This window comes from Bombus fervidus, chromosome 10 (genome assembly GCF_041682495.2).
Source record: "Bombus fervidus isolate BK054 chromosome 10, iyBomFerv1, whole genome shotgun sequence".
In the NCBI taxonomy this organism is placed as follows: domain Eukaryota; kingdom Metazoa; phylum Arthropoda; class Insecta; order Hymenoptera; family Apidae; genus Bombus; species Bombus fervidus.
The window spans coordinates 11462432-11483203 of NC_091526.1; the positions used below are offsets into that span (position 1 = coordinate 11462432).

Sequence of the window (20772 nt, forward strand, 5' to 3'; positions counted from 1 at the left end):
CCTGGCACGCTTTACAAGCCCCCTGGCTCTCCTCGTTTCTTCGCTAGTCCAAGGTGAGTTCCGTTTACTCGATCGGTCGTAAGCTATTCGATTTATTCGTTGTCGATGCTTTACTAGCTCGTTAAACTAGCTTTAAAACGGTTTTATTAACGCGAGATATCGCACGATAATAACGTAGAAAGAGTCGCGTTTTGTTTGCGTCTTGCCTGCGAAGAGAACGCTGCTGAATCGTTTTCTGTTCGGAAAGCACGGCATTGAAATCTCCGCGTGGAGAGTGGCAAAAATGGAGCAGCTCGCGGTCTCGGAGATCTCGTTATCGAATCGTATATAGGCTCGTGATATTGCTTATTAATCGTAAGATCGGTTTGCGAAGCTCGAAAGACGCGTGGGGAGACGGAGAAGGAGGATGATAAAGAAACATAGGCGAAATGCGCGCGAGAGAAGGAATGGAGAGCGAGAGAGAGAAGAGGAAGTGGTCGGTCGGTCGGTCGGTGCATGCCTGTCAAGTTCTTTCTCTCTCGGGTTCGAAGTTGGTGCAAAGAGTAAGTTTACTCGTTCGGTTTCGGATCTGTTCGGATCGCTTCGGTTTGGTTCGGTACTGTCACCGAGTTTTATTATAGGTGGGGGTACGTTTCTCCCACCACGTTAGAGATAGCGAAGGCGCTTCGAGAATCGAGAGTGGGGAATCGCACGAAGCTTCGGCGGAAGGTTCAATTGTTGGCCAACCATCGTGACGAGTGGTTGTGCGTGATAAACACTCGCACGATAGAAGCGCGTGCTTCGTTTCGCGATCGGTGCGTGCACTGGGGCTAAACTTGTGCGTTCGACGTCGCCTCAAATCGACGACGATCATCGTACGAAACGTGCAGCAAGATGAAACGCGTGCCTGTAATCGCGACAGTGACGTGGTGATTGGTTTCGTCGTTGTTCGCGTTATATCGGCGTGAGTAAACCCGTAGTCCGTGTAAACGCAGTGACCGAAGCAGAGAGAAAACACCTTCCCTTTTTTCTTACTACTTCCTTTCTAACGTTTGCCTGTGAATACGGAGGATATTTACGCGAGTATTGCTGGCTGTGATTGCAACAAGTGAAATCTCCATAGTCTTCCTCCGTCTCCTTCTTTTTTTTTTTTTTTATTCTTTTGTGTGACTCGACTACAACGAGACTACCCGTGTGCCTGCTGGTTATCTACTTTGGCGGTCGTAACGCTACGACCGAACAACAGAAAAATTTGGGATTATCCGTGCATCTTTTGCGTTTGGTTCAGTTGACGTACCGTCGACCGGGTAGCGGCCATGACGGCGGACAGCTTGTTCGAGACTACCAGCATCCCAGGGCATCTCGCTCCCACGCCCCAGAGGCTGGAGAGACTTCTCTCGAAACAGACCCTCGAGGAACTGTACGAGGTCGAGGAACAACCTTTCGCACGGTAAGTCCAGTCTTGCTTCTCTTCCTCTTCTCGCTTCGTCTCGTCTACACGCCATTCTATCTCTTCTCATCGTTTCTTTGTGTAACGAAGTTACCGCGTCTACGTATATGTTTCCGATTCTGAACATAGAACATAGATCGTTTTTTCCCTACGTGTGTCCTCGCTAGGTCACCGATCTATCGCGCGCATCGAGCTCCGTTAATTAAAATTGTTTATATCTTCTTCCTTCTTGTCTTTCTCTCTCTATTCGCGTACCTCTTCTAACTTTGTTTTGTTTGGCTACCGTGTCGAAATGCTTTCCTTTAGAGACATTGCTGTTTCGCTACTGGAAGCAGACGACGTGTAAAAACCTTTCAAATAGGATTCGAGAAAGAAAACAAAAAAGTTCTAGCGATAGAATGTTCGAGTAGGGCCTTGGGGCACCCTCAACTCGGTTCTGGACCCTACCGAAGAAAGAGTGCCCCAACCGCGAAAGATCGAGGTCGAAACATCGCGCGCCGATACTCTTTTACGACCTCCGTCTGCGCTAGTCTACACCAGTATCCTTTTTCTCTGGTTTCTCGAAAATTCCGTTGCTTCTTAGGAAACGGCGAAAGAAAAGAGAAGAGATAGAAGACTCCGAAACTGTTCAATGTCGATGAGCATCTGCGAACACGATTCTCCGTGTGTTCCGAACGAACCCTCCTTTGTGCACACGAGATCGTCGTAGAGAAATTGTCGAATCGAATGGCGCGATATAAACGACACAGTTTAATTCGTTTCTAACATCTATCGTTCTACCGTAAACTTCTCGTCGTCGTTGTTGTGTATGGAAAAACGAAAATGTTATTTTTTATATTACGTCGGCCGTAAAGCAGCGATAAAGCGGCTCGAAAGAATCAACAAACCGTACATTAGTATTATCGCGATGTTTCGACAGTCGCGAAGGTCGAGAGATTTTGCAAAATCGCGTAACGACGAGACGCGTGCGTATCGACGTTTAAAGTTACAGTTTTGGAGCAAATAATTACGAAGGTCACGTGCTTCGAATTCCGTTGCGAAAGGAAAAGTTTTCATCGCGAGGTGTGCGCTGCGTATGCAAAGTGGCGTCAAGTTACGGCGTAATATTTTCCGCTAAATATTTTTTTCAACGATATAATACTCGCAGGATGCGTTTACCGTGACAAAATTTGCCTGAAATAGTCGAGAGATCCTATTATGCTCAATCGCGCATTCATCCTCGATTTGCTCCAGTGCCATTTGCATTCGCGGTCCTTTTGTTTGCTGCTTATTGGAAGTGGGTAGGTAGCGCACTGCTGTAAACGATATTCTCGTTGCACTCGGTGATAATGTAGGCCACCAGCTACGTTGTTTGTTGTTATTACACGTATCAACATCGTTCTCGTTACGTACATGTAATCCGTTTCGACGATGTCGATTGCACACATCGTCGATACAAACGTACTTAAACTATGTGATTTTCAAAAGAGAAAGAGAGAGAGAGAGAGAGAGAGAGAGAGCGGGGACGCGCGGTGAATCGCAAGACGGTATTAATATTTATCATCCGAATCAAGCTCTAACGACGTAACTCGACAGTTCTTTCACGACGACCCGCTATTAGTATTCTTTCAGTGACCGGATACGTTCGAGATATTCCACAAAGGTGTTAACCGTTGCAAAGATTTATGCAGCCGTCAATCAGGATCGTCGGTCGTTAGGCGTTAGCTACGAATGCAAAATAACAGCTGCTTACTAAACACCTGCTGCATTCGAGATTTATACACGCCAGTCGTACAGTGCTTTCGTATCGAAGAACGGAGAATTATATAGTAGCTCACGAAAGTATACAGCCCCGTGCAACTTATTTCGAACTGTACTTTAACGTTATGAACGCGCGTAGGTCGAAATTACTTGGAAATATGTTGTTTACCGATCTGCTGTTGCCTAGCAGTCAGTCGTTGCTCGCGGTCGTGTGTGCGTCTAACAGTTTAAGAATTGATATTAATTGCGTGTACGTGCGATTCGAGGAAACGATCCTTTAAATTGTTTGACCAACTGTATGATGCATGCGAAACCTCGATATAAACTCGCGTACGTTATTAAGGAAAGGAATGCAAACAACGGCGGCGATTCTTCGTAAAAGTCTGGCTTACGTAAGATTCCAGGGAGAATCGTGCATCCAAAAGGAGAATGGCACGGCGATTGTTAAATGGCACTTTTTATTCACCGCATTTTATTGTTCCTTTTTCTTGCGGAATTGTTACATCGAATTAGTCGTTCGCTAAAGGTAAAACGAGTGGAGTACGATTCAGATATTTAATTCTGGCTCGAGTTACGAACCACCAGCGCGACGCCGCGCCGCGTCATAAACTTTAGCGAGAGAGGGATCCCGATATAAATATTATGATTATGGCTATATCGGCTTATAGGGTGCCATTCGCGAATGTAAACTGAAAAGCAAATGTGCGCCGTTTCGTTCTCTCCGATTAAAAGATTTTGAGCGCGTAATCGATATTTACCCTCGCTATACGCTAGGCGTTTTATCGCCTACGACAGACATTTGCCTTGACGATTTTTCATCGTTATTCGTATTCGTTCGTCACGGTCTTGGAATTTTATATCGACTCACACTCTTCCCTCCCATCTCACGCCGCAAAACGAACCTCTTGGAAGCCGAACTGGTCGGCTGCGGTTTTTGGTTTTATCCGGATGCGTGATTAGTAGACTGTGGACTTTTAGGTATAAAAATGTCTAAAGCGTATATATAAAATATATGCAAAGTGGAATATTTCTTACGATAACAGATGGAACATATTTCTGCTTGAGTTTCATTTATTTTTTTTTTTTTAATTTACATTAACATCCGCGTTCCAATGATTAATGTTGATTTTTCCGAAAAAAAAACAACATGCTTACGTTTACCAGTTGTGTATAGCAAGAAGATGAGATAAAACATCAAATTCCGAGGTAAATTAAAAAGAAAAAAATATTTGTCGTCGCTCTTGTCTACTTTCGAAATTACGAAGTTGATCATTATGGCGATTAAGTTAACCTTGTAGAAATCAAATAGCATTCAACTCGAGAGTTTAAAAAGATTTAAAATTTCCACCCATAGTTTGACGTAACGTAGATCGATTTGACGTAGATTAATTATTTTTTCGCTTCGCTTTTTCGTCAATGAAATATCACAACTAGAAGGTGCTTCTGTTTTTCCTTGTTCAGGTGTGAGATCGCAAACTAATTGCAGAGAGTATTATGAATCACACGCACGGTATTTCCCTACGTAAACATTTCGCCTCGTTGATTAGAGAAGCACGGTCGTCGGAGAAGCTGGAGCTTATGTACGTGCTATACTTTAGGATACAGACAAATTCATTTCTCGTGACTCAGAGAGTAAGTGGATTTCTTGTGAGCACGGGGAAAATGGTAATCGATGCGGCGCGACAGTACCTATATCATTTAAAATAACGAGCATGCTATAATAACTGCGCCGTGAAACTAAAAAACAAATGATCCTATTATTATTATTATTTTATGTATAACTATTACTATAGAAATATCGTATATTTTTATTTTTATTAAGTTACAATCCGTTCCAATCTGTCGTATTCGCTGCTGTATCGAAAGGTCTTTTTTATTCTTCCCGTAATTTATCTTATACATATTAATTTAAGCGTAGAATATAATATGTCGAAAAAAGTAGCGAGATGCAGAGACAAATGCGAAAAGAAATGCAAAAGCAAAGCCTGTTGGATGGAATAGCTGTGCACCGATTTGTTCCGTATGTCGGTTGGCGTTTTAACGAGCCATCGGCGAAGAGGAGCAAATTCAATCGGCAGAAAGATATTTTGTAGCTGTGTAAGAGTGGGACGCGGGCAGATGCTTTTTATGGTATCGGGTCGCGTCTTAGAATATACGAAGACAAGTGGGGATCGTGCAAAGCAGAAGAGAGCGAGAGAGCGAGAGAGTTTAGCGTGGGTTGAAAATAGCTTGTGGCCGGACTGAGAATGCAGAGACCGTCCGCTATGCACTTGCCACTCGATATTTATACCCTTATAATAGGTAGATAGGTTGCAGTGTGTCTTCGTCTTACGTCGGTCGAACGCACGAGCCCAACGACTTACCTGGAACGGTGGACAAACCACTCGGTAAACGCGGAAACATCGATATTCCGCTCTATAATTGCGTTGGGTCGCGAAATGTCTTAAAAGAAACGCATCTACTTTTTCTGTGTCGTTCGAGAGTCGAGAGGCGCGTTCTCGCTGCTGTTCAAGTGGGATTTCCTGTAAGCAACATACGGTAAACCACGTATACTCTATCGTAGGTTCGTAAGCATTAAAATACGCGTTGGTTTCATACGACGCGTAATAATCGTTTAGATAATTAAAGATTAGTGGCCGAGAATTATGGGTTAGCGGAGGCAAAAATTTAGAAAACTCATTTGTAAGAATTATAAAAACATAAATTAAGGATTCCATGTTAGACGCTTGCAAGAAAACGCTTACAAATTCATATCTATAATTTCCGTAATTTACGGAGTACGTAGCCGCGTGGATGCAACTAACTAAAACAGCGATTAGGCTTGACTTTTATTATTTATAACAGGCTTGTTGTGATTTAATACGTGTATGGTTTTGTCCATTGACGGGTTGTCAAAGAAGAGAGTGGCGAAGAAATAGCCAAGCGGCCAACTCCTCTCTGGTTACGTTCGCCAAGAGCGCTCTGGTTGGAGCGTACGAGGTAACGCGACGGAAACGGGCATGCCATCTGGAAAGTAACGGTAACGGCACCTGCAATTAGTGCGACAGCCAGGCTGCCTACTTGTTGGAGGCTTGCTCGCGAGCTGGTCGTCGATGACCTTCCACCGAGGGGGAAAAACGAGATCTCGGAGCGCGTCGCTTGGTCGCTTCATCTCCTAGCAAAGGGATACCGCGTATCCGGTTTGTCGTATTCCGTGGTCTTTGTTCGGAACGGTTAAGGGCGACGACGTGTTTCGAACCGTGCATCGGAGCTTCGACACGCGAGTCGTTCACGGTACACGATCCATTTCACTTTTTATAATGCAATAAGAATCTCGAAAATCATACCGTTCAACGATCAGAAAGAGAAACCTGCAGGCAACGTGGATCTGATTGGTCGTTCCTCGTAAACCCAATATTATCGTTACTTCGAGGATGTTTATGCGATTTCGTGTTTCGCCAGCATAATTAATACAGGGTATAGGTAAATAAGAAGTTATTCGACGAACCACCGTATCTGATAGCGAGAAATTTTGGTTCAGACGATCCATTATTTTTATATATTGTACACACTTTATGCATTCTTGCGCTTTTCAATTTCCTCTACAAACATCCGCAGCCCAGTTAATTCATTTCTGCGGAAACGTAACTTTAACAATTCGCCATACTTTGTTCCTCATGGTATAAATCATAAAATGTAAGAGTTGGAAATATTTGGCTGATTTCAATTACGAGATTTATAAACTTCTTACTGTCGTATGAAATAACATGGATTCCAGACTAGTTTCAAGAGCTTATCGTTAGTAAAAAATTTCGTCTGGATTTCGATCTAAATTCGTAGCCAGCCCACCCTGTCGATCCTCTCGACAGATTTCCGTTCGGGCGGAGTTATGGGCTGATTCTTTCACGATTTTTCTTCACCCTCGACAGAATTTCTACTCGCGGCACGTCCCGTAGGAGGCTCCGGCAGCTGTCTCCGAGACGAGCAACAGCTGTGCTCCCTGCTGATCCCATTGGCTCCAGGCATTCGTGGACGGTTCTGCGTGTCCTTTGCTCTCGAGGATACTTCTCGTACCGTGGTGCTTCCTTTCACTTAACATAACAATGCTCTTTTTTCGTTCGAAAGAATGCGAGTTCGACAAAAGACAACTAACGCTCCGGTTCTTCTTCCTTTCCTTCCGTTTCTCGTTGTCGCATTTTCTTCCTTCAATGTAACAGTGGACAATGGTTTGGAAAGCGACATTTCGTGATCAAAATTCAACTTTCAACTTTAACGTTTAATCTTGTAGCTCTTTTCGCTTCTTTTTCGCGTTCCTATCTCCTTAGACATCCTAGAACAATTTCAAGAGAAAATTTGTCGAGAAAGTTTTTAAAGATTAATTAAAAGTGATAGAAGTCCGATTTCTTTTATACGAAAGCTTACACACTTGTTAACATGAGCGTGTAAATTTTAAATGCGACTTATGATAAATAGCCTAATCACATCGTATAAACTGACTTTGCTAGTAAGTTGACGGAGCTTTAGCCGATAGAAAGTGGATATAAAAGCGTTTTTCAATTTTCGCCGAGGAACGTTTTCCTCGGACCATCGTACATCGGTGGAACTCCATTCGACCAAGAGACAGACACGTTCGTTTCAGCGAACAGGGAGATCTGTTGTTTTGACAATCGGTTGGGCGGTCGTTAGTCGCCGAAGGAAAGGGGAAGTCGTGACTCGGCGAGGTTCTGCGACATCTTATTAACATCCCTTCTGCACGATAACAGCGATTATCGGCGATACAGATACAGCGGACGATAAAGCGGTCGTGGCGTTCCGTGTCGAGAGGGCTCTTCAGCTTCCCGTCTCCTTAATTATATTTATCGGGTCAGTCGATCGGAACGGTCGCCGCGGACCGAGATCTCGCGTTGGTTCGTCGCGAACTCTCTCCTTTGGTAAAAAGTACTATGGCTCGATCGCTTCACGGGTGAGAAAATACGATGGTACGAGCCGCGAACGAGCTACATCAACGAACAAACGTTGCCTTCTTCTCAAGGTCGCCGTGATCATTGTCCGTTCACTGGCGCGTTGCTCGCTCATCCGATCGATAACTCTCTTCTCGTGGATCGTGTTCTACGAGTTCGAGGGAAGAAGCCACCCAGAGTCGTAGACCAGCCGTGACTCTTGAGAAATAACGAGAAATTCCAGCCATCGTTATTCACCGGTACCGTATTTAGACAGGCTGTTATTCGTGTCCGTTACAAAGCAACGAATACTCCCTTTGGTCGTCGCAGGTGTTGCAGTCCTTTTCTTTCCACCGACCTTCGAATAAAGATATCGTTTCGAGGGGAAGAAAAATTTCCGTTCGATTTCTAGCTCGCCACGGTGAAACACAGCAAGATCCAGATCTCGTTCTGCATTCGTGCGTTCGAACGAGACACGGTAGATTCGCGGTGGTATCTCGCCGGAGTACGGGAAATCAGCGAATCTCAATCGGGCGAGAAACGTCCTGCCGGAATGATCTATGGATCGAGATCGATCGCGAGCTCTCACGAGAACTGCTACGAAAGGCAGAGAGAGGTGTTGTATAGTTGTTGCGATATTACGACATAGAGGTTAGGCATGGAAGTCGGGCACGATGGAGAAGGGCGACGCTGGATCGTTCGCGATCCCCGTGATCTATGGATCACGATTTCTTCCTGCCAGAACGCTTCTTTCGAACCGTTGCGCCGCGTGTCCTATGCTCACGACTCGAACGCGTATCGTGGTTTTTTAGATTGCTTCGTTAAGGATGAATCAGTGTCGCAACAAAGACGTTACGCGATGTTGGATAAATCGTTTAAAAAAATGCTTTCTCCGAACGTGCAGCCTTTGCCGAGCTTCTTAGTTCAACGATTTCTCTTGAAATTCGTCACGAAGAAATTCACGAGAAATTACGTTCGATTCGTATCCTCTCGAAACGATCGAATTTTTTCAGACTCTTGAATCGCGTCTTGGTTTCGAGCTAGCAAACACTCTCGCATGCTTGAAAACGAGATTGCTCGTTGTTCCGTGGCATACTCGACGCCTACGCTCGTTTTCTTCCTCTTTTCTCTCTGCACGCGCTGCGTGTTCTTTCAACGAAATGAAAGACAAGTTTGGCCAGCGCTTCCATTCATAGTTATTAGGGTTAAACGACGCGCAAAATGCGCCTTCTCCTCTCGTATCCTGCGTCTCCTTCTTTCTTATTGCTAGCGTCTTTATCCGCACCGAAAGGAATCGTGTGCATCCCTCGCAGCTTTTCGTTTCGTTTTAACCGACTCGCGCTGCGAAGTCGTAAACAATAATAACGATGCGATCGTCGAAGGAACCTCGCGAGCAATTGCAACGTGATTATCCGTAATGTCTCTCAGCATACAGGGTGCTTCGATTATTTTGAATTCTTGAATATCTCGGTAAGTTCTGAAAGACGAATGAATAGCGTGAGAACGAAATTAGCTGATACAGAACGACGAGCATCCAATCGACGATCGTCAACGTTTTTGTAGATGAAACTGAATATCTTTCGACACGTCGATCGACGCGTTCCATAACTCGGCGTGGGTGTTCGTCGTATAATTCTCTCGTAATCTTCGTACGAAAAACAAGACACAGAAGACGAGAAGATCGCTTAGCGTTTTCCGTGGTCGAACTACGAGATAGCTAAACCGTTTTTAAAAATACAAGGCAAACGAAACACCCTGTATGAACATACGTATATTAAGGCACGATCTGCCAGTTGGACGTGTTATTCTTGTTTTCTCGTTACCGATGCCGAAGTTATACACTCGTATGTGCCGTAGAAGCCGCGGAAAGTAGCAACGGACGAATTTGTACGGGCGATATCGTGAAAGAGTCAGGGCAAGAGAAAGAAAAAGAAAAAGAGAAAGAGAGAGTCGTAGCTTGTTCGTTAAGACCACATACGCGACGACCTCGTTACTACAACGCGGTCGCTCCCCTTCGGTTTCCGTTCGGTTAACCGTAAATTACAACCACGACCGGTGTGTAACGAGCATAATGGCGACGGTAGTCGGGTGAAGGTCGGCCAACTCGAGCGAGCGATGCGACGCGAACGACGATACGAATCGACCGGCATTTCGTTTCTTTCACGATAAAAAGCCATCCGGAGTATTTACCCGTCTTGATGTCGAGCAATCGAATCGAAAAACCCAATACCAGCACAAGAGCGTTCTTGTATATCGAACGTTCGATCAAAGATAGGTAACCTTGTCCTTATGTAGCGTGGTCGAAAGATGAAACCTCGATCGAGGCTAACGATATGCAGATTCGATTATCTTTCCAACGTTCGCCATCCGCGCTTCTGTTCTCTCTTCAAATTTTCCTTTCTTTCGCATCGAAAAGTTCTCGTTACGTTGCACGATTGCCTTGGATTTAAACGAGTCGCTTCAGTACGAATCGTTTGTGTTCGAATAACCTGATTTCAAGAGGACACCTAATGGCAAATAAAAAGGAAGTAGTTACAGCGGATTATGGAAATACTCGAACGCTCGTTGAAGCTTTATACGAACACGTATTATACGAACGTTGGAATATCTACAAACTTAAATATGCTATACGCACCAGGCGAAACGTCTTGCAGTTTCATTAGCAGTATAACAAGTCCTGATCGTATTATGATTATATTGGTAATATTAGAGACCAATATGAACGGATTTACATTGGTAAAATGTATGAAATTATTGGAAATGAAACGAGTTGACTAATAAGAACACTCGTGAAGATATTTCGAGTCTGGTAAACGACGAGTTTTCCTCATATGAAGATTTTAAGTTTGTTGGAATTTAAATTACTCGGACGAAGGTAGTTTGACTAATCCGAACAGGGCCGTAAAATTAATCTCGGTCGTGTAGCATCCAGAAATCATTGGAAAGTATGTTTCAGCGTGTCTAACCATCCCGCTCGAAGGTGTCCTACTTCGCCAGCAACATATATCGTCGATCGTTGCGGTTCCGCGTATCCATTGTGGCGTACATTGGAAAGGGAATAACCTTGCCCGCATTTTCTATCGTATCGCAAGATATCTACCCCTGTTTCCTTTCGCGTACCGCCCAGATCACCCGATTATTATCCTTAAACCTAAACAGATACGATATCTATTTTTCATTTTCCAAAGCCTAGCAATTAATCTTAACCAAAGCGGTCTCGTTGTTTAGCTGTGGAAGAAATATCCGGATAATAAGTCGATCATCCGTGATTCACGGGTAATTTCAAGCTTTCGAATCGTTCGATCGATTCTCATCTCGAGATCGTTCGACTACCCCCAATAACAGGGTTGCAATTAGGCGAATGATCAGCACGCGCTGTTCGTACGTAACTCGAACCAGAACCAGAGATACGTAGGCTTTGTAATTTTAGATTATTACCTGGGTACCGCGTGATCTGATAAGCTAAACCCAAAGTAAAGAAATTGCGCGAATCAATCGTACCTTGACGCTCGTTCTAGATGTGTAAGCGATAGTTTGCGGAAAGAACAACGCAGAAATTGGTTGCTTCCCTCGTTCGTTGCGATATCGCCGTTTCCTCGAGATACGCAGTTTTCGTACCTCCAGATATATATTGCCAATTAACATTCTCGTACTATTATTCTATTATTCTTCCATTTTCACTTTCCATTCGTAAAATGTGTCGGTCACTCTGAACGGTCGAATGTCAATGAATTGTAATCTTACACTAACGGATGGATCATTGTTGTCACGAGCGTTCATTTGTCTCATTTCATAACGATACAGCGAAGAAGGGAAAGGATTCTTATCGCTATATGATGCCTATAACTTTGTTTAAAATACAAAACGATCGATATGCATAAAGAGCAATTCTACAATGCTGCTGAAGTCTTGCGAGTCGGTGCTAGCATCTTACGAAACGACAACGATAAGTAACATATTTGCACGTGTGAAAATTGACTCAGCCTCCATCCTGCGAAGGTTAATGATCTTGATATTTCTTTTTTCCAAAGAGGATAGAAACAAGATTATAGCAAAAATAAATAACGCTGGATCAATAAAACGAAACGTTAAAAGTCGATTCGCCGAGGGAAGAAAGAGAGGAGTCGGATAAACCGTTGGATCGTTCTCCGATCGACGCTGGACAAAGCCGATCACCCACGCCTCGCAGGAATCCCAAGGGCGAATTCGTGTCTCTCGAGCCACTTACACCTCCGGCGGCTGCTCCGGCCAACCGTAGTCGATATAGTCCGACGATATCGCTTTACCGGTGTCCTCTCTCTTTCTCTGTCCCAGATTCGATGCTATACGATGCACAGTACATGCCTGTAAACATCATGGCCAGCTCTGTATACGGCCCTTGTAACGCAATGCGGGTCAATCGATCGGGTAGATTCGATCGGAGTATCTCGACGTGCGGTCCTTTACTTTGCTTCGGAAGGCCACTCGTCCTTTTGTCGTCGCAGTTAACAGCGTCGATAAATTGACATCAAGTTGCAAGTTATCGGTTTTTTCAACTTTCACGGTGATCGAAACGATGTCGCGCGTCAGGTTTTTTTTGTTTTTTTTTTTTTTTTGAAAGGACAGCGTGATAAATTTTAGTTGAATCTATAATTTTGCGATACGCTGGAAGATAAGAACAAAGTATCACGACGACCGATTCTATAATGTAGGTGAAACGGTCGCGCAACGAAATCCGCTTGTTCGCATCGAGCCATAGAGCTCGACACCATTCATCGATAGCATCGCGAAATCGGGGAAAACTTTTAAGCGATATTCATGAACGGTTTGCTCCGAGTTTCTTCCGCCTTTCCTCCGGAAAGACACTCGGGCTTCGGTTACGCACGACCTGTTGCTCCTACGATATATTTCACCGGTCTGTGGCATACGCGCAGACTTGGACGCGATTTAATCGCGATACGAGTTACGCGCGAAACTTTCACGCGGCTGACGTCATTCGTGTAACGCCGAAACGAAGAGCCTTGAACGAGCAGATTCCGGAGCCGGCGTTTCGTTATCGTACACAAGGTGTATTCGTCATCGATCTAGTCATAGTAAACTTCTACAAACCTGACCTACATCGCTTTATGAATCACGAATTCGTGCTGTCGCTGTGAACCGGTAATCTCGCGCACGATTTCGTGGATCGTCGTTAATTTGTACGTTGCACGAATGACAGGGGCACGATGCTCTTTTCCCTTTGTAAATAACATTTTAAATAATGTTCAAGTAGACTTTTTTTCACGAAACACACTGACTTACGTTCATTAGCTGTCAAGCTGCCCATTTACTACACGTATATACCTACACGATTGTCACATAACGGACAAAAAACGTTATTTTGTCTCTTAGCAAACAGCACGTGTTCGCTACGATAAATCACGATAGAAAAAAATCTCTAGTTTACATCAGTCCTAACGCGATTCGTGGCAAATGTCGGGTTTGGATCGATTCAGTTAGGCGAAGTCACCGAGTGTTACAGAACACGTGCAACGGTATACATATTTGGAAGTGGTTGCGTCGGATTTTCGCAATTGCCTGCCAGTACGTGGTTGGTGCACCGCGACCGCGGTCGTGAAAGGTGCGCCGTGAAAAGTTTACGCGTTGTTCGTGGTCCGGTCTTTTCAAGCCTAGCAACAGAAAACACCGGTCATCAGCAGAAACGCGAGAATTCGTTCCCCTCGACACGCACATTCCTCGTTCCAGGGACTGACAGCTGACGAGCCAGTCTGCGGCGCGTTTCTCGCACGCAATCACTGGTCTCCATGGTTTTCTCCGTTCCTGCGACTAAATAATCCCGAAAGCCTGTCTCCGTGATTTTAGAGTATCGCGCCTTTAATTCAGAGAGAAAGAGAGAGAGAAATGAGAGAAGGAGGAAAAAGCCGACATCGTATCGAAACACGAGCAAAAAGCAACGTTCGACGCAACGTTCAGATTCTTTTCTCCGGAAGAATGTAAGGTGAAACGTAAAAATTGCAGTCACACCTGTGGTGTCTGTAGCCGTGACACGGGATATGACATTCCATCGTAAGTACACCGCATTCCAAGAGAAAGGACAGCAAACCAGAAGGAAATAAACGTCGTTGATATACGTAGGAATACGTAGGCGGGAATTGTCGCAAGAGATTTCATCCATATTTTCTTCGTTTATTCTTTCCTATTTCTTTCTTTTTTTCTTTCCGGATCATGAGCAGGCTTGCGCGAATTGCACGCGAATGATCTCGTTCATGATCGTCCCGACGTAAAATACAGTTTTGCAGAAGTCGAACGTGCGTGACCGTGCCACAGACAATTTTACATGCCCACCTACTATATAGCGTCTATACCATGCACAGGTGTGGCCAGTTATTTCGCTCGATTTATCGCCCTCTTCGTTTATCGCTGCATAGCGACAGATATTGGCAATGTCGTAACAGCTTTTCGTCCCACGTTGGCGAATTTTTCGATCCGCCTCGGAAAGAAATTATTACGATATTTTGGTACAGCGCGGCCACTCGAGAGAAATCGACTCGATCGCGAGTATCTGCGCCGCTGTCCGATTTCGAAATCGATTTGTTCGTAACTCTGATCGATCAACGAACAAAGTTCGTTCGACCATCGACTTCGCCGCTTTGCACAGGATCGTTTTATCGTAAGTTGTTCTATCCAAAGGATTTGCATTTATAAAAGAAGAAAATGACAAGCCATATATATATATATATTCGCGAAAGTAGATCGGAAATGGACACTCGACCCGTTAAGACGAAAGGTCTACGTAGTACGGAACACGATGACACGAACTGTCTAACTGTCGCTTCCTCTTTCGTAAGCCGTACGTACGCTTTAACGTTCTCGTTTACCAGGTTGGGACGTGTCCTCGTTTCTCTGCGACTCCTTCCTTGAAATCGAACGATCTTGCCGTTTCCTCTTCCGATAGCTCGACGAATACCTCTGCATATATTAACGAGCGAAGGCACAACCTCCTTTTCACGCGAAATCGTATTAAACCGTTTGCGAATCGTTTTAGTCACATTTTTCTTCTTTCGTCGATAGAGAACTTCGTCCGTAGGATATCTGCCCTATATTCTATTTCAATTTTCGTTTAATAGCGTTTTCCAAACAGAATAAAACGACGAACAACTATTAGCCGGTTACCGGGTGCACTCGTCCATAGACGTTCCGATACTCTGCTTGATTTATAGTAACAGTTTCTGAATTTGATCGAAGCGTGCAAGCGGATGAAAAAATTAATTATTATTATAAACTCGAAGGATTAGAAATGTAATTTTTCTCGATATAAATTGCATCAACGTTTCATGTTTTTCTGCCAGTTTAGAAAAATCGTAGGCCCTCGTGCTCTTACCTATGCTGATTACAAAGGATACAATAATTACGCTCGTTGAATTTAATAATTTTTTAATGAATATATATCTCGCAAAAGGAAATCGAACGTGCGGATATTTTTTCTCCGATAACGTAGATGTCTGGTTAAACGCGTTTAACTCGTAGAAGTATCCGTCTATGGAATATTTCTACATTTTTACGTAGGATGGTTAGTCGATGATGACCCGAATGTCGAGAAATCGTCGTGGGATGGGCGTAGCTCGGGGATCTTTCTTTCGATTCCACGCACTGCGATAATTATACGACTCTTTGTAATTATTGCCTTCCCCTCCCAATGTCATCCTATGGCGCTAACCGTGTGGCGTCATGCCAGTCGCTTGCTTTCCACTCGAAACTTGCTATCTTTTTACCTTTTATGCGCTTGTAATTTTCACTTTTTCTCGATTGCTTCATTACACGCTGCTATACTTATTATATGCGCGTGTCTTGTTTTTGTTGCAGGTAAGCCTCAAGATATCTTTGGCATGTCGAAGTCGAAACACTTCCGATAATTTATTATCCTTTTTGGTAAGTCTAATATTTTTCGTTGTTTCGGCAAACACGTTGAATTTTCGAGATAATTCCAAAATCAGATTCGAATCGATGCGATAATTAACAGGGTAGTTAGGTTTTGTATTCTTCGATGAAATAGACTTTATTTGAATCTGTAATATCGTCGAATACAAAATTAACCATCACGCATCTTAGAATCAAATAATAACTTGGATAATCGTAAAACATCATTTGTCATTTATAACATAATATCGTAGTTACGAAAGTATAATTTTTCTATATGATCCTAATTGGATAATAGCAAATAATAATAGCTAGAGGCTGTAATTATCTTGATGCTATACACAATACTTGTAACAACAGTTAGATAATAACAGTTTGATGACTGGCTTCATGTAGACGTTATTAATAGTCTGTTGGTCGGTCTCATTGAGAATATATCTGGATAACCCTTAATCCCTATTTAACGCTCTGTCGAGCGAAATAATGGCCGATTCTTCCATGTTTACGAGCATTAGGATTTACGGAAAAGAGCAACCATTTACACCCTAACTACTTCGAACCCCGTTGAACTTACACATTTCTGTAATTTGGAATAACTCATTTACCAAACAACGTCGAAAGTTCGTTGGAAGATGCGAACGAGTTACACGCAGCGAGACGTAAACGCGTACACGAGAATATGTACGCGAGAACGATCGCCGGTTGCCTCTGGATCACGTTTAGTTAGCACAGTTTTCTCTCCGGGACGGTGAACGTCGCCGAAGCCGTAGACGTGGCGCCGATTTAAACGTTCCTCCGTTCCGCTCCAGCTGAAAGCCGTGCACTGTTGCTCGCCAACGTTTCGAGCCGCGATTTACGGATACGCTCGATCTCTCGTGGTCCATCGGAAAATAGCCGTCTTGGGATCTAAAAGTTTATTCCATCGAGAGAAACCATCCACTGGATGGAAGCGTACGCATTGTGGAAAATTGGAAAGAATTTTTACAAATCCCTAAACCGGTCCGATAAAATGGAAAAATATATTAATTTCGTTATGAGGACGTGAAATAGCTCGTTATTATTCAGCGCGGTGTTCGCGAAACTTCTTCAAGAAATTAAATACTCTAGAAGCCTGCAACATTTGTTTGAAAGAATTCACGATCAGCGAATTCTCTAACGCTTCATAGCGGATTTGCAAGAGAAGACACGTGAAGTTACGGAGGTCGAAATGCGCTGCGATTCTAAACGAAACTCTCTTAACTTTCGCTGCGAATTTTCCGAACAAGCTGATATCTCTGTACAGCAAGTACTTGGACGAACGGCAACGAATCGCGACCTGACTAATATCCGCTTAATCGAGTCGCCTCTTACCTTCCACGCGTCCTTGCGTAAGCGGCTCGACGATGGCCTTTGTCGTTGTTATTGTGTCATCGCGAGTAATGGGTACGACAGGCCGCTTCTGACGGACAAGAGGGAAGAGCGGGTACCGGAGAGGAAACTCCGTTAAAAGGCAGCCTCGAAAGCGCCACGTGGGCGCTCACCTTCGATCGCGACGCGTCCACCGCGACGCACTCACGCACACGACTGTTTCGTACGCAGATACACGCGTAGATTCGCGTGAGAAAATTTCACGGTATTTCGGTGTACGCGTCGAGATGCGTTAGTAATCGCGCGTAGGTTTTAATTGGGCTGTGTATATGCGCGGCTTGCTCCACACGTGTCACGTAGGTGAAACGGCACCTATCCGTGCCAATCCGTTCCCTTTGTTCTCCGCTCTAAACGTCAAGATCTATTACTCGCGCGTTTATCTTTGCCCTTTCGGCGTAAATTCCCGGTCACGAGTCCTTTCCGAGCTCCGTGTCAACGTAATACGGTCGATCGCGATAAATATTTCAGGTGGAAATGGTCGGACCGTAAAGTAAAGCGGCCAAGTTCTTCTATTCCGTTCTTATTTTTCTTTCTTTAAGAACTCGATGACAAAGGACCAAGGAGTACGAGTAAACGACAGATTCGAAGCTTGATAAAGCGAACACAGGGCGAGGTGGTCGTTTTCCTTGGTTTTTTTTAGCCCTCGAAACCTGTAAACTTTTACCTACTGATCGATATTATGGCCTGGGTTTATCGCTACCATCTTCTGCTTGGACTAGCGCAGCTTTCTCGTTCACTATGTTAAATCGATTAGGAACGAAAGTGGATAGGGCTGTTCGTTCCGTCAACCCTGTCGCGGCCGTGTTCGTCGCAGCTCTACAAACCTAGATTCCCGCGCGAGTCGGCGTCCAGAAGATCGAGTGGATTAAAAAGCGAAGCCAAACCAGTCCTCCCTGTTGTTGACGTGAAACTTTTCTCGGTTCGGTCTGTGAATGCCGCGAAATCGGCATATAAACGCCTTGGACGAGGGAGAGGAAGAGGGAATCCTCAAACGAATCGAGGAGTGAAATTTTACCGCCTTTCACCGTTTGCATGCCATTTCGATCGAACCTGCCACCGATGTCTCCCGCGCTGTCTCCGTATCTTCCACGATTTAAATCCAGCTTTACGCAGCGCGTGGAATTCTGCGTCGTCGCGGCGAAGAATCAGCCTCGAGCCACGAGCATCGGCAGAAGAAAAACGACCTTCGACTTTTGCTCGTTCGTCTTAGTAACGGATGCGTCAGAATATCTCGCGTTCTGCCACGCGTTCTAACGTCATGGATCGCAAAAACTGCCCCGGATACATGGGGTTCTCGCGAGAACAGAACACACCATCGTACAGAAACGTAGCAGCATCACGTAGATAGCAGAATGGAATAAACCGATGCAGACTATTTTTGGAATCGTTTGCTTATTCCCGTCTCTGGCATTTTAATCGAATATCCTGTTTGATGAGCAAACATTACTCCGCTGGTATTTCTCCTCCTCTCTCTCTCTATCTTTTTCTCTTTGTTCGTTCATTTTCCAAGAAACATCCGTCGCTTGTACAGTCACCGGAAATTCGGATTCCTCGGAGATTTACTTCCCTCGAAAAATGGTTTGAGAAGAAGCTATGCAGCAATGTCGAGAGAGTTTTAATCACCGGACAAGGTGAATTTCCGCGCGCCGGTGGAATACCAAAGAGGTGAGCAAGCGAGGAAAGGTGGTCGCGATTCGAAGGCTAAATTTAAAGATCGAAAGGTTTGGACGGTGGCTGTTGGTCGACGGTCTGCCTCGGCTCGCTTCCAGATTCGTCGATCGCCGGGCGAATGCACGAGTATACAAATATATCGCAGGCGCGTGCACTGCACACACGCATTCCCTCGGCTACGCGACAGCCGTGCATTCCAGAGGAGTGAGCGCTGCATTATCATTGGCGCCAGCGCGCTTTCGATTCGAGGAAATCCGGAGAACAACCCTAAAAAAAGCGGTTTCCACGGTTTTATGACGCCTTTCTACGAGTTTACTTCCGCTCCTCTTCAACCGACTCTTCCCTTCACTCCTCTGCTTCCTTCGTTGCTCGATATCCCTTTGCCGTTCGAGCAACGTTTCATATATCTCTTTCTATCCGGCAACAGTCGTCCGAATACACTCGCATCGAGACGTTTTATGTTCATAACTGCTTTGTTTAATTTTCTAGTGGACTTATGGGAGCAAGCCGAAAATAAAAGCGCGCGACAGTTGCGTCAATGGTATCGCTTACGTAATTGTACCGACGCAACGTGTCCGTTGATGGTGACAAGCGTATTAAGAAGTAACGTTATAATTATCGTACGTATAGATCGTACGGTAGATATTATCGGTTACGAATAAACGTGGTTTCATCGAGCGTAAGAAACCAGAGCGCCTTTCGGTAGACCTTGAACTACAATCGGCAAGCTTATCGAGTTAGTGACAACCGAATAATTGCTTCTTGGCTAGTTAACCAACGATAACGCGGCAGTTGGCCAAAACCATCGACGAAAAATTCTTCTCCCGTTACTCAGCTCGAGTGATTGCGCTCTTAATACGTCATCGACTACCAAAAGACCGTTAGACGGAGAAACGTTATACCGAAGGGCAAAACACGTCGAAAAGTGTGTCGCAAACGTGTAACTCCTCTCGAACGACGAACAGCGAAATTGACAATGGAACAACGAGAGATATCTGCGCTTGGACGCGTGGATAGCTGGAGGCACGTCGAAGAAGGATATATCATGAAAGACTTGGGTGGTGAACGCGCCGCAGGAAGTAGGCGATGGATGCGGGGCAGCACGACTCGCGTCTGTAATAAAACGGAACTCGTTTTGTGACCTCTGGCCATTTCGACGGCACAGTAAATTTTGCCTTTGGCGGAGGACCTGTTTACCAGTTACCGGGGCTCGTAGCAAGGCTGGCTTATTCGAGTCACCTAAGCTTCGATATCGATATCAAAATTCGATCTCGAATTCTGCACAGAAACTTGTACTTGTTGAATATGTACACACGCTAGCCAAGTAAGATAATTACGACTAAGAATAGCGATATTGGTTGAACAAACTTTCCTTTTGATGAGTAGAAATTACACGCTCCTAGTGAATGAATTGTCAACGTACGCGATACGTTTATTTCGCTGTTTACCACGCTACTTATAACGAGGCGAACGTAGATGGTTTAACAATAGTTCGTAAGAGAATTTAGCGAATTAAGAAGCAAATTATTTGCCTGGAATAACCCTGCTTCGAATGCGAACGCTGGTAGAACCGTCTTCGACAGTCGAATGTCCGAGCGACGAATTATCAGGCATTAATTTTACGAGGATACAGCGAGGCTCCTTGTCGACTCGCTTTCGCATTTTAGGAGGCTCGAAACGAGTTTCCCCGGTGAAGTACGCGTATCCGTG

At 44.6% G+C, this 20772-nt stretch overlaps 1 protein-coding gene across 1 annotated transcript in view; it reads left to right on the forward strand.

The window, feature by feature from the left end:
* The first annotated feature begins 695 nt into the window (after positions 1–695).
* The window catches only part of LOC139991733 (uncharacterized), a 63890-nt gene continuing 43813 nt past the window's right edge, over positions 696–20772 (forward strand). The window contains exon 1 of the mRNA XM_072012048.1: positions 696–1429. Coding sequence (XP_071868149.1) covers positions 1296–1429 — 134 coding nt within the window. The 5' untranslated portion in view covers positions 696–1295. The remainder of the gene's footprint in view (positions 1430–20772) is intronic.